Source organism: Molothrus ater, chromosome 12, assembly GCF_012460135.2.
Source record: "Molothrus ater isolate BHLD 08-10-18 breed brown headed cowbird chromosome 12, BPBGC_Mater_1.1, whole genome shotgun sequence".
NCBI lineage: Eukaryota > Metazoa > Chordata > Aves > Passeriformes > Icteridae > Molothrus > Molothrus ater.
The window spans coordinates 14,023,361-14,036,714 of record NC_050489.2 but is presented as its reverse complement, the minus strand read 5'-3'; the positions used below and the strand labels follow the sequence as shown (position 1 = coordinate 14,036,714).

At 51.6% G+C, this 13,354-nt stretch overlaps 1 protein-coding gene across 4 annotated transcripts in view; it reads right to left on the bottom strand.

Moving 5' to 3' along the window:
* Positions 1 to 267: 267 nt before the first annotated feature.
* PLEKHG4 (pleckstrin homology and RhoGEF domain containing G4) overlaps positions 268 to 13,354 on the bottom strand; it is an 85,514-nt gene continuing 72,427 nt past the window's right edge. Inside the window, exons 14-24 of one of the 4 annotated variants that reach the window (XM_036390423.2) lie at positions 10,868 to 11,811; positions 8,788 to 9,037; positions 8,131 to 8,220; positions 7,585 to 7,809; positions 6,502 to 6,672; positions 5,808 to 6,024; positions 5,086 to 5,202; positions 4,735 to 4,998; positions 3,922 to 4,118; positions 3,305 to 3,381; positions 268 to 2,141 (exon numbers count right to left, since the gene is read on the bottom strand). In XM_036390423.2, the coding sequence (XP_036246316.1) occupies positions 3,340 to 3,381; positions 3,922 to 4,118; positions 4,735 to 4,998; positions 5,086 to 5,202; positions 5,808 to 6,024; positions 6,502 to 6,672; positions 7,585 to 7,809; positions 8,131 to 8,220; positions 8,788 to 9,037; positions 10,868 to 11,811 (2,517 nt within the window). In that variant the 3' untranslated portion in view covers positions 268 to 2,141; positions 3,305 to 3,339. Of the gene's footprint in view, positions 2,142 to 3,304; positions 4,119 to 4,734; positions 4,999 to 5,085; positions 5,203 to 5,807; positions 6,025 to 6,501; positions 6,673 to 7,584; positions 7,810 to 8,130; positions 8,221 to 8,787; positions 9,038 to 10,867; positions 11,812 to 13,354 lie in introns of those variants that run through there. The other 3 variants (XM_054516174.1, XM_054516172.1, XM_054516173.1) reach the window with 3 other exon arrangements.

Below are 13,354 nucleotides of genomic sequence, written 5' to 3'. Positions count from 1 at the left end.
TTTTTTTCTCATTGTTTGGGTGCCAGATATGGAACAGAGGGAAAAAGTTGTTTGTGTACTTTTCAGTGTTTAAAATGACAGGCACCATCAGCCTCACCCCAATAACCTGCTGGGTTAGGTTTGGTCAGAGAAATGTTACTTCAATCTGTCCCCAGTAGTCTGAGGGGGTATTTAAACACCCCAGGGACAACTGCTCCTCTCAGGACTCCCTGTCTCCTTCTGCAGCCCAGGCTCCCATGCTGAAATCATGCCACAATGCAAGTAAGATTCATATAAAGAAAATAACCTTTATTAGACAAATCAATCAAACCCTGAAGAAAGAGTGTCAGGTAAACAATACTAAAGGTTTGTCCAGCAATTTAGAAACCTTTGAAACTGAGAAATTCCAGACGTTTCATGTTCCTCTTGTTGCATTAGTAACTTCTCTCCCTCTTATGACATGAGCTATTGTTGTCTTGACAGTCCAGAAACTGTGCATTAACCCAGCAATTATCTCAAAATAGTAACTTGTAAAATATTCCCTGTATAACTGTTTCCCACGCAATTTTGTACAAAGGTGTCAAATGTATTTTCCTTGCTGTCTGAAAAAAGAACAAGGTTTAAAAACATCCAGCTTATTAAAAATAAACAAGTGTTTTACATACAGTACAGGAATTTCCAAACTTGAAGGAACACTGTCTCCAGGGTGGCTGTGGGATGTAACACCCCAGTCTGCCAAGGGGAGAAAATTGCAGTTAAATAAATTACTACTCCATCTTCTTCCTCAGGCCAAATGTAGCACTTCTCCCACACCTGCAGGAGCCTGATTTACAGCCCTGCACAAACCAGGAGTAAACAGGAACTTGGCAGCCAAGTAACCACTGTTTCCAGAAATGGTAATTTTCATTTTGTCCAAGAACAGAGGGAGGGTGTCACAGCCACACAGTGACCTTGGATGTTACTCATGAAAAAGCCACCTTGGAACACAGGGCTCGTTTGTTTTCCAGTTATGCTGTGTTACTTCAAACAACTTCCACTTAAGGTTCAGCATTATGATCAACCCATTACACTCAAAACCTGTTGGTCTCGAATGCCAGCACATCCAAAGCTCCTCAAACAAGCCACAACAGTGGGACTGAAGTACCAGAAGAGGGGCTGAGTCAGAGATGAAGCAAGGAGCCAGTCCCTGTCAGTCCAAAACCAGGGGCACAGCCAGGACAAAGCACAATGGAACCTGAACTAAGCCACTGGAACCTGAGCCAGCAGGGCAAGAGAGGAACTTGCACTGGGACTGCAGCTACAGGGGGCAAGTGGCTAAAATTAGAGCCAGGAACTTTGGTGCCTCCAGAGCTCCACCAGACAGCTCCCTCTTCCTCACTCCTACTGACACCTCTGCTGGCTGCTCCAAAGCCCCTCTCTGGGTCAGCCTCCCACTGGCATCAGGGGAGCCTCTGCCTGGGCATCTCCCCCTTCTCTGGTGAATGCACTGAGGATTTACAGGGGGAGCTGGCAGTCAGAGCAGAGGTGGCACAGGCAGAGTGGCAGAGCTGACAGATGGTTATGAGAGAGATTAGCTCAGCACCAAGGCACTGGAAGAACCATCTGAAGAAACAATTCATAACAATGAAATTGCTTTTTATTAGAATGGAAGTATTAAGCCAAGGAAATAAATTATTGCTATGATAGACATATTTAGAACATAAGGAAGGACGTTAAATCTTGAGCTTCAGGTCACTATAACCCTGAAACAGAAAGTTAGACTACTTTTTTTAAATACCTCAATTTCTCTTCATGCCCTTCCAAAAACTTTATAAAATATGCAGCTTACACAACAAATAGTAACAGAGTCACTTGTAATAAAAATCTGTACAACTCATAGCTTTAAAAATAATACTTTTTTTTTCCCCCAAACTGCTATGTTACTTATTACTTATAAATATAGGGCTAACGAGTTCTAAATGCCCAAGGTCCCATCCAATACCAAAGCTATTACATTTAGTTGACAGAAGCCTTCCTGGGACTTCGTCTCAGGAAGAGGTCAAGTTTTGGGCTGTTTGAAAGAGCCTGATAATGGGCAAAAAAATATCTTCAAGGATGAAGACTGTGTCCTTCTGCTGGTCAGAGGCCTGGGGTCTTCAGTGAGTTTGAAATGGCAATCAAACCTGGAACACAGCACCGTGCAATGGGTTAGACCAGCTGCACTCCTGGGACGTGGCAGGATCCCACAGGTCCCTCTGTCCTGGCCAGCAGTGACCTCACAAAACACTTGAAATCCACTGTATGTCAGAGGTAAATTTTGGTGGGGAAAGAATATTCTCCCTGCAGGAGAAGCACAGCTCTTCCCTCTGTGCCTAAGGACTTGCCCAAAGGTTTTGTGCTGCTGTCCCTTCTGCTTCTGTGGCCACTTCAAAAGTCTCACCTGTGACTCTCCAGAAGGAGGCTCAGGATCTTAAATCTGAACCTTACTGGTTCTGTATAGCTGGTTCTGAACTCCTGCACCTGCAGGTCACGAGGCATGGGCCTGCATGGTGCCACATCCCACAGTGCCAAACTTATGAGCCATTCACCACCCTGTGCCTTGACCATTCAAGCCCTAATCCTGCCTCTCCCATACCCCTCTGCTCCCTGTGAGAAGGGAGGCTCAGCCCCAAGGACAGAGAGGAAAAGGCTGAGACAAGAGCAGGCTGGCTTGAGTGACAATATCAAGGGCTGCCAGCCACAAGCAGGAGCCCTGCTTGGCTGCAAGTCCTGTTAGGGTTCACCCTCCTTGGATCAACAGTGACTTCCTTCCAGACAGGGCATCCTCCCAAAATCCCTAAATAGTGAAGCAACCTCTGGCAGCTCCCTCAGGACATCCTGACCATAACCTAGCAGGTTCCTTTGTCTGGCAAAGTACCATTTCCTTTGGAGGTTCAAAGGAAACTGTGGGATAAATCTGCCCTGGGGAGAATATTGTGATTCCTCGAGGCAGTTCAGAGGGACTAAGAGCAGGATTTTGGCAAACAGCCACAAGAAATAGATTAGTGGTTAGACAGGTGGGCAGCATTCAGAGGAAAGCAGCTCATCTGAACACTCAGGAGGTGGTCAAGCCTTTACTACCTGAACGTGATTTTGCTTCTGCAAGGCAGAAAGCATCAGACCAGCTGTTCAGAGTGTGGCTCCATGGGAGCTGCTCCTCTGTAACCAGATGAATCAGAGCCTCAGTCAGGAATGCATAGGGAAAACTCACAGAAGAGCTGAGGGTGAGGTTCCCCTGACTCAGAGCTACTGACAAACCTGACCAGCACTCAGAACTGCTGGAAAATCCCCTGCAGGGGCTACTTACAACAACTCCACTTCCTGAGGCGGGGCCGAGGGGGGTCACACTATTCTTGAGGGACTTATGGTGACCTGGCCTGCTTTCTGCAGAAGAGAGAAGCCAGTGTTAGTAGGGGGTTAGAGGACAACAGCATCAGGACAGGATCTAGTGGGAAGGGAAGCAGCTGAGAACGCTAAGGAACACACCAACATCTCAGAGCAATAGGCTCCCACTACTCCCTCTCATCATTCCCCAAAAAACACCCAAACCTCCCAGGAAAGGAGCTTGGCAGCACGTGCAGCAGAGCTCCAGGCACTCCAGGAGGTTATATGTGTACCCCAGCCCATGGCAGCATTATAGCTCCTGTTTGTGCAACACCTCCTTGTGCAGCCTCCAGCACTGCAGGTCCTTTCCAGCTCATCTCCTCAGGGATCCTGGCCACTGCAGGGGTGGCTCCTGCACCAGAGGCTCTCGCCTGCCCCCGAGGGGCCAAGTCTCTGCAAGAGGAAATGTCACTTCCCCACAGTCACCCCAAGCCCAAAAGCAGCATCTTCAGTCCCCCTGTGAGAGGCAGTGGCTTGAACTGGGGACGCAGGTACAGGAGCAGGCAAAGTAAGGAGAGTGTTTTGGCTGCTTGCACTTACTGCAGAAATGTACTGGCTGTTTGTGAACCTGGGTCTGCCCTCCATGGCAGAGCTGTGTTGTGGGCCTATGGGCATGTAAGGGGGTGAGCCCATGTCTTCACAGAAGCTTTCTTGTGGGACGTTGGAGACACAGCCACTGTCGGAGCCGCTGGAGCCAGTGGCTGACATGCAGTGCGATGACTCTGAGCTCTCTGTTGCTGGGGAAAGAGAGGAAGGTCACTCTGATAGCCACAGACCATTAACAGATCACAGATAACTTTGGGTTGCATATAACCCATGCCACATAAGCTTGATAATGTACCTGTCTGCAAGGGCACTGGCCACACAAGCCCAAAGATCAGCCACACTCCTGTCTGGGCCTCTTTAAGGCCACAGACAACAAACCAACACAAGGAAGAAGAGTTCTAATGATGCTGGTGAGTGGTATGGGCTGGCCAATGAAGTTCACACAAGGGAAGGCAAAGGGTGATGGGGCCAGGATGGTGAGGGCAAAGGACAGAGCACTTCATACCAGAGGGGAAGGGACACAAGTCCCCAAGACCACAACAGTATCAGTACACAGCACCAAGCCTGCTGTGGATATGGCTGCAGCTCAGCAGGTACTTTATAAGCCCTGTATTTGAGCTAACTCTTCTCAGAGAACCTGAGACTGAGCTGGCAAAATAGAAGGGCAGGGCCCTCATGCCCTGGTCTGGGTAGAAGACAAGGACTGCCATGACCCCAGCAAGCCTGGTCTGACCACACAGCACAGAACAAGGTGCAGGGATGAGCCCACACATCCCAGGTGCTGCAGAGCAGAGGGGCTGTACGTACTCATTGAGGGCTGGCTGCTCGTCTCGTGCTCCAGCTCATCTTCCTCGATGCAAGTGCCAATGTCAAAGGGACGTCTGGGGGCCAGGACCCCTGGCAGCAGAGCCTGGTCCAGGTACATGTGGAGGTTGAGGGGCCCCAGCAGGGAGGAGGAGGAAGGGGAATAGGCAGTGGGGGTGCTGCCAGTGGAGAGCTGTGTCTGTGTCCTCTTGAAGGGGTTGGAATGGTCAAACAGAGACACTGCAATTGAAGCTCTGGTCCTGGCACCTGCCAGAAAACATACAAAAAAACCCCCTGAGAACCAGTCCTGCCTCCCTCACAAGGATCAAGGGGGAAGGCACAGCTGGCACCTACCTCTGCCTTTCATGATGTAATCGATAGCACGGTCATTAATAGCTGCCTCACTGGGTTTGATATCCAGGAAGGGCTTGTTACCCACACCCATGGAGACCATCTCCTGCATACGGATTTCTGGAGAGGAAGAGACCCACAGCCACATTGTGAGGCTGACCCAACCCAACCCTCCCCACAGGCACTATTTAGCCACAGGTTAGAGCACTCTTGGGCTGGGCTGCTTCTGAACTGCTGAGATTAGATCTCCTCTCCCCTTGCTGCCCTCCCCAGCGCTGTGGAGTCTCCAGGAACAAGCAATCATGCCCTGCTCTGGCCAAGTAGCTCAGCGCCATGCCACCTACGAGAGTCCTGCCAAGCGGGAAGCCTGTGGGGGACAGGAGGGACTTGGTCAGCATGATTCAGTAGTGAGCTCCAGTAGTGGCCCACATCACTGGGGAGACCAACAAGTCTTTCAGCGGCACAGCCTGTGCTCACAGGACAGGGAACCCTGAGCATGGATCTTTGGTTTCTCTCATGGAGAACAGGTGGGTGTCTACAGTCATACAGAGCTTGGACCAGTTGAGTTCCCTGGGGATGAGGGGCAGGGAAGGGACATGCCCAGCCAAGCCCAGCACATGCTCCTGAGGCTGCATGCTGGCACACAGCTGCTTGCTGCACAGAGCTGCCTGGTAACAGGATCCAAACCTACTCAGGACAGCATGAGCTGAACAGGGCTCCCGCACCTTTTGCGGCACAGAAGGAATTCCAGGAAGGAATCACACCTTTATTGCGGGCTGCCTGCTGCCACAGGATTTTGGCAATGTCACCAGTCCAGGCCTGCTTAGTCTCAGCAGAGCTGGCCTGGAGGATGTAGGTGTCACTGGACTTCCGCCTTCGGAACCAGATCTCAAAGCGCAGGCCGCTGTCTCCGCAGTTCTCGGTCAGACCAATGTCTGCAGTCTGGGAGGAAGAGGAAAAGCAAAGCATAAACCAGACTGTACCAGGAGCAAAAGGAGTAAGCTGCTTGAACCTTGTGCTAGAGCTATCCTCAGCTTGGCAGACCTAAGAGGAAGGAGCCTGAGGGTCTGGAAAGCAGCAGGTATGTCCTGGATACAGCTGAGCACAGACAGCTCAGGCAATTCCTAGTGCTCCATCCAGAATTACCACCACTTCCCTGCCACGTAAACATTGACTTTCCCCCATACTCCACAACCCTCAGAAAATGCTGGCCCCACATCTCACAGCACAGAGGGCCTAGGCATTAATGAGTGAAATATCCCCTTCTGGCTTCACTGCATGGTTTGGAGGAGGCTGAGAAGTGGTGGGAGCAGCTCTTCTGCTGAAGGTGCTCCTGCTTCCCATTTCAGAGGCATGTGCCATGGGGAAACCAGCCATGGACAACTCCCACACAAGAGGGAGCTGCAGGGCTGCCCTTACCTTGAAGGAGCGCTTGTAGATATACACATCAAAGCCACCCTCGATCCTCTTGGGCTTGCTGAAGAGGATGAGGTCCTCGAAGAGGAAGACGTGTCGCTGGTACTTCCTGCGGCCCAGCCAGATGGTGAACTCGTCCTGCCGCACCAGCTGCCCCTGCTCCTTCAGGTTTACCTGGACATGAGAGGACACCCTTGTAAGACTCCACCAGCATGACCCAGGCAGCCCTAGACCTGGACTTGGAGAACATGGTCCCATATGGCTGTAGCCCAGGTGGTGAAGAAGTGGCAGCTACCTGACATATTAAGAGGGCTCTCAAAGAAGTCAGGCTGCATGGCATTGCCGGGGACCACATCAGGCTCAAACAACTGGCTCCAAGCTCAGGGCAGAGCTGGACCTTTCTCCTAGGTGTAACCCACAGATGGCCCTCTTCTGTCGCCCTGTGCACATCTGTGACAAACCTCTGGAGTGGCAACTGCAGGCAGCAGCCAGAGCTTTCTCTTGGGGAGGAAATGAGTTCCATCCACTGCAAGGAGCCCAACTGGGTCAGAAGGCCAGCTCCTTAATTCTTCCTGACCCAGACTGATCTTACTCCACCCTGAGCCCTGGGGTTTCTCCTTCTCAAGTGCTGCACTTTGCATGCCTCTCCAAGTCCCACTTAGTTGATTTTGTCCTACCCTTGGCATTGGCATCAGTTCAAATTCCTTACTGCAATCTGCCTGACCCTCTTTTGACAGCTCAAGAGATGAAAGGTCCAAAGCAGCCTGCAGGATGCCATCTGCAAGGGCTATGAGGCTGCCTCCCATCACTGATAAGCATCTGGGAGCATGTTTATGACAAGCAGCTCACCCAGCTCAGGTAGCAGCACCCAGGCTGTCTGTCCTAGGAAATCAAGGAGACCTCCAGGCCTCACTGCTCCCTTGCCCCATGCCTCAGCAGTCCTTCTGTGCTGTACTGGCAGACAGCTCTCTGATCCCTGGGGGAACCTGAGGGGAGGCTCACCATACAATCCAAAGACACCAAGTCTAGAGAAGGGGAATAAGTGTGGCTCTGCTCCCCTGGGCAGGGGAAGACACTGGAACGTACATCACAGTCACGGATGGCATCCATGGCCAGCAGGTCATTCCCATGCCGGAGCTGAAACTTCACCATCTCCTCAGCAGCACGGAGATAGCCCAGCTCCTGCTCTTGTGCCTCGCTGCACTCCTTGATCAGGTCCTTTAGGAGCAGGGCATATTTGCTCATCCGCTGGATGGGTTTCAGCAGGTAGGAGGCCAGGTCCATCTTATCCCCCAGCTGCACCTGCTTGAACTGAGAAATGCAAAACAGTGAAGGCAGCAGCCTCCCCAAGGAGAACCCTGTGCCCCCAGGCCAGCACTGACACCTCTTGACTGGGGTACTCAGGGAAAATGAGTACTCTTGGGGGAATGCAAGGCTACAGGACCAATGTTGCTGTGTGCTGGGCTCCTTTCCGAAGCTCTCTGCCCTGTCCCTTCCATACAGCTGTGCAGAGAGTTGTGCCAGGGAAGCAGTGGCAGCACTGAGCCTGCCTTATGCAGGTAAGTTGGCTTTGCTTAAACAGATCAGTGACCAAACACACTGAGCAATCCTGATACAGGCAGTGGAACTCACCTTGAAGAAGGTATTCCCATGGCTGGCCAGCAGCGAGTCTGACTTCGGCTTGTTCTTGCTATACAGTGCATACATTCCAAACTGGTCTTTCTGCAGAAGAGATCCATCCTCCAGTGAGACCCATGCACCCAGGACACAGTGACAGCCACAACCCTAGTAGGTTACTCTAGTACTTCTGCCTCTCCTAGGCTGCACCAGAGCCTCCTCTGATATCAGGAATAACTTTATTTCAAGCTCACTAAGAGCCAGGGAATGTTATTGTCTTCCTACTCCCAGAGTAGCTAGGACTTTTTGATTCATTGTTCTGCTATCCCTAGCCTCTTCCATACCCCAACAGTCACCTGGTACCATTCACACCACGTAGCAGCAAAATGCATGGGGCAGCTGACCTTAAGACCTGTGTCCCTGTGCTTCTGCCTAGCAGCCCTCTTCTGCCAGAGCTGGTCTGTACCCCTCTGCTCACTCTAGTCATTACCTCTGACACCACAGACAGAAAACATGTAAGGGATGTCCCTGGAGAAACAGATGGGCTTTAAGGAGCAGAGATTTTGTTCCCCTGGCAGTGTCTCTTGGTAGCAAAGCACAACATGAAAGGCACAGAAACCAAACTCATGTCTGGAAGAGCCTGATCCCGGGGGCAAGGTACTGATGCCTTACGTGTCGCAGGAAGCAGTGGCTGACCCTCAGTGGGTGGTTGCAGCAGCTCTCAAGCTCTCGAAGGAAGTATTGGCTGTGGAAGTCATAGAGTTTCTCCAGGTTTCCAAAAATGACGCTGCGCTTCCCACGCAGGTCCTGGGGCAGGTCGAGGCGCTCCATCTCAGGGAAGTAGCTGTCGATGATGTAGCGGAGTGACCGCACGTACTCCCGCTCCGTGGTCACCATCTCGTCGATGATGTGCCGCAGTTTGCTGCAACAGGAAACACCCAGCCCTGAAGGGACCCGGGCTGCAGCAGGGCTACAGCAGCCAGAGTGCCTGCAAAGCACTGGACTATCACTAGAGAAGCTCTCTCTGACTGCCAGCATGGAGATGGATCCTTGGCACAGCCCAAGCTCAGATACACAACTGTCCGTGATTGCTCTGACCCTGAGCGCTGACAGGACTCAAGGGAACAGCATGAAGCTGTGTCAGGGGAGCTTTTAGGTCCCTGAAGCTATTAGGTCCTTCACCCACAGAGAGGGTGCTAAGGCACTGGAACAGGCTCCCTAGGGAAGTGGTCATGGCACCAAGCCTGTCAGAGCTCAAGAAGCATTTGGACAAAGCTCTCTACCACATGGTGTGATTCTTGGGGTAGTCCAATGCAGTCAGAAGTTGGATCAATTACCCTTTTGGGTCTCTCTTTCAGCTCAGGATATTCTGTGATTCGAAGGATTCAGGAAGGGAGTGCCCAAGGCTGGCTGTGATCCTGATCCTGATCCTCAGCAGGACACACACCCCTGGGCCCACCCAGCCCCTGCTTGGGACACAGTGGGCTGCTCTGCAGTTGGCTGCTCTCCTGAAACAACAGTGACAGCAGAAGTCACAGTGACTTCTGTGAGGAGTCAGCCTGATGACTAGAGACTGTGGGAAGCAATGTTAACCCTGGGAGAACAATAGCTCTAGAATTAGGTGCTGTTGGGCTTGCCCTAGTAAAAGTGAGAGTAAAACTGAAATGTCCTAGCACTTCATCAGTGAACAGCAGTTCCCAGCATGGATTGCTCTCACGTATCTCAAAGGCTGCCTCTTAGGTACTCGAGGTTTCCACTGTGAGGCAGTGTAGTACCAAGCATAACTACTCCAATGTGTCCCTTCCTCCCCTGCATTTCAGCCTTCACTCAAGTCAACTCCTCTGGCTGTTCAGAGAACAGAGCAGTGGAACTGTCTCAACTGTCTCACATGGACACAGGAGGCCTGCTGCATTGCTCCCTTGAGAAGCAAAGTGGTCACCCTTCTATCTGCTGGTGCACATTCCCTGCCATGAGCTTTTCTGGGTATCCCAGGGATATCAGAGCCCCCTTCCAGAAGATTTCACTGTCCCCAGCCATTTCACTCAAGAGTTGTAACCATGGTCCCCCAGCATCCAGCACTCTTTTCTCATCTCTGCCATTAATTTTTTTACTTTGATTTTAATTTTTTCCAGTGAGAGCAACTGAAAGACCTGCGTCAAGATCCTTTGTCAAGAACAGCTCATATCCCTGGGCTCTCCAAAGCATAGGCACACATTATAGTATGACAACAAAGCTGAGATTCTCAAGGATAGAGAAGGAAAACAGCACAAATGGCAGCTGTTGGACACCCAGAGATTTCAGCCCCAAAGCACAAATATAAACACCCTCTCACCTGTGATGCTGCTGTCACAAGGTGCTGGATGTGCCTTCCTACCAGTCTGGGTACAACACTCCCAAAAGTCTGGGGGACAATGCCCTGAACTTCTGCTCTCCCACTGCACCTGTACTCCTGGCTTTGTTAGGTCACTGAATAATGTTTCTGTAATCCCTCATTCTCCAATGGAAGCAATGTTCAGAGACTCCCTCTCCTGTCTGGGAACTGAACTTTCCCCTCCTAGAGGAATCACATTGTGAGGGAATATCCCTGTAGGCTTGCTCAGCATCACATACACACAGGCAGGGAAGCTGGAGCTACAGCTCCATCTGTCCTGTAACCAATGCTAAAGTAACCAGCACTACAGAGCTCCTCTAATCTCTGCTGGCTGCCTTTCCACCATCCTGAGAAAGAGAACCCCAAATATCAGACACTTACCTGCCCCAGCTCCTGGCTTCTGACCCGGAGAGGCAGCCCCTCTGTCCCTCCAGCAGGCAGTCTGCAGCCCAGCTGCTCACAGCTGGCTGCCGCAGAGCGAACGTCCTGTCCACCAGCTCAGTGCTGCTCACCTCCAGCCCCTTAATGAAGACGCCGGTGTTGCCGTACCTGGCCGGCTCGCTCCTCTGGCAGCTGGCCCACAGGCTCTCACCATAAGGCAGGTCAAAGCTTTGGGCCTTCCGGAGCACCTTCCTGGGAGGCAGCTTCCCAGGGACTGGAGTGGATGTAGAACACTGCTTCACCTCTGGGGCTTCTAAAATGCTCTCCAGGTTTGGCTTTTCTTCAGGCAGCATTGGAGACTTACAAGCCCTGCTGGTGAAAGAAATTCTGCTTGAGTGAGGACCAGGGCTGAGAGGAGCTGGGCAGACAAATACTTCCCCAGCATCGACATCTCCAGGGCAGCTCAGGGAGGGCGAGGGAGCTTTCTCCCTAGTCCACTCCAGACAGCTGTTGGTTCTGTTGTAGCCATGAGATGTGCTCTGAGTCCTGTCCCAGTGGGACCTGGAGGTGGCCCCCTCAGAGTGCCTCCGGTGGGACAGAGTGCCAGTCTCACTGCCAGCCTGGGGCTGCTCCCCCACAGCTGGGTTGCGGTCTGACAGCAGAGACTTCCTTGTTCTCAAGGCTGCTTCGAGTTTCTTTTCAAAAACCAGCTTGGTCTCCTGGCATTTAGACCATGCAAATTTCCACTGCTTGAGCCCCTTCTCACTCTTCAGCTCACAGGCCAGCTCCTTCATCTCCTGGAACCGGGCAGCACTGATGTCCGGGTGCTGCCCCTTGTAACTCTCCAGGCATTTGATCACGTCTGCACAGTGCTCGGCGGAGCTGCAGTCCTCCATGCTGATACAGGCAAGGTGTCGCATCCCTTCCAAGGCCCACTCGTACGCCTGCAGAGCGAGTACAAAAAGCAACAGCCAGTCAGAGGGACTCAGTGAAGAACAACCCTAATTCAGTGCCTGAAGATAAGAGAAAGGATCAGTGTCTGGCCACCACAGTTCCTTGAGTGTAGAGAGTGGGGGGGGGCTGCTATTGTCAATGGAGCTTAACAATTCAGCAAAACAAACAGCCCCTTATGCAGAGGGCTTCAGCTGTGCTGGCTGCTCTGCCACAGCCCCACCTCCCCGCCAGGTCCCTGGGAGCTGGCGCCCACACTGCTGGGCATGTTTGTCCTCTCTGGGCAGGGGGGCCCAGGGAAAGCTGCTGCTAAGACTGCAAGAATTCACACCTCAGTGTGGCCCTGCTCAGCATAAAACCTGGAACTCTCTTTCCTCTTTTGCCCAGCCACTTTCACCACTGTCAAGCAGGACAAGGTCAAAGGGCACCAGTAAGCTGCAGGCAATAGGACTGCTGCTCCCTACGCTGTTTTCCCAGAGCTGACAGCACAAAGAAGCCACACCTGGGCTCTGTGGATCACCCCAAATGCTTTGACCCATCCTTGCAGCAAGGAAGAATCTGGGACTGTGCAGCTTGTGCATTTTCTGTGTCTGCTGGCAGCTTGTGTGGTGTGCTGTGTCCTGCCTGCCTGGCTCTGCTTGCCACTGCACTACATGCTTGTGCTCGTTAGTCAAATACTGAGCTCAGCAGTTTATTTCTAATACTCCAGGAATGCTGGAAGCAGCTTCATGGGGCTTAACTCTAGCAGTGGTGCATATGCTGGCCTTGCTAAAACAGTTCTGCTGCATCAGTCAACCAAGAGAAGTGGGACAAAATGTGGTCCAGTGGGACAAATACCAGGGAAGAGTGAGTGTCTTATCACCATGGAAAGAATGGGGCTCAGCACCAAGACGTGTCATCAATCAGAAGCAGAAGAAAGACAAACATCTGACTTAGGTTCATAAGCCACCATTTTCTCTATAAAGAAGAGATGGCAAGATTTAACGATAGAGTAAATAAGATGTGACCAGCTGCTATAGGCCTGGCTAGAGAATTTTAATGGTCATCAGTGAACACACAGGGTTATTTGTTGAAATCAGATATACAAGGTGGGGAAAACACTCTGGACAGGGCTGCCTAGCATCTTCTACCAACTGCCCAACATCAGTGGATGTGCAAAAACACCACTGGATGCCTGGAAGTGAGCCAGACCATCTCTACCACTTAACCTGTCAGGCCCTGTGTACCTGCAGAGAAACAACACTCATTATTAGTGCCAGGAACAAAGTGATTGGTTTTTCCATTTTCCATTTCCTGAGCAGCTTCACTGTAGCAACCTTCACTCAGAGAGCTTAAATCATTTACTTTTATGCAGCTTTAGACATCAAGAAAATCTACCCAAGCTTTATGCAAGCAGACATTGCATCCCCATCAGGGACATGGTGGTCAAACATATCAGGTGCCAGGCTCACTCTCTGCTGGTGACAGAGACAGGCAGAAGGTATTTCATTCACATGATGCTCACTCCCTGATGGGAATGACTTTGACAGCCAAATG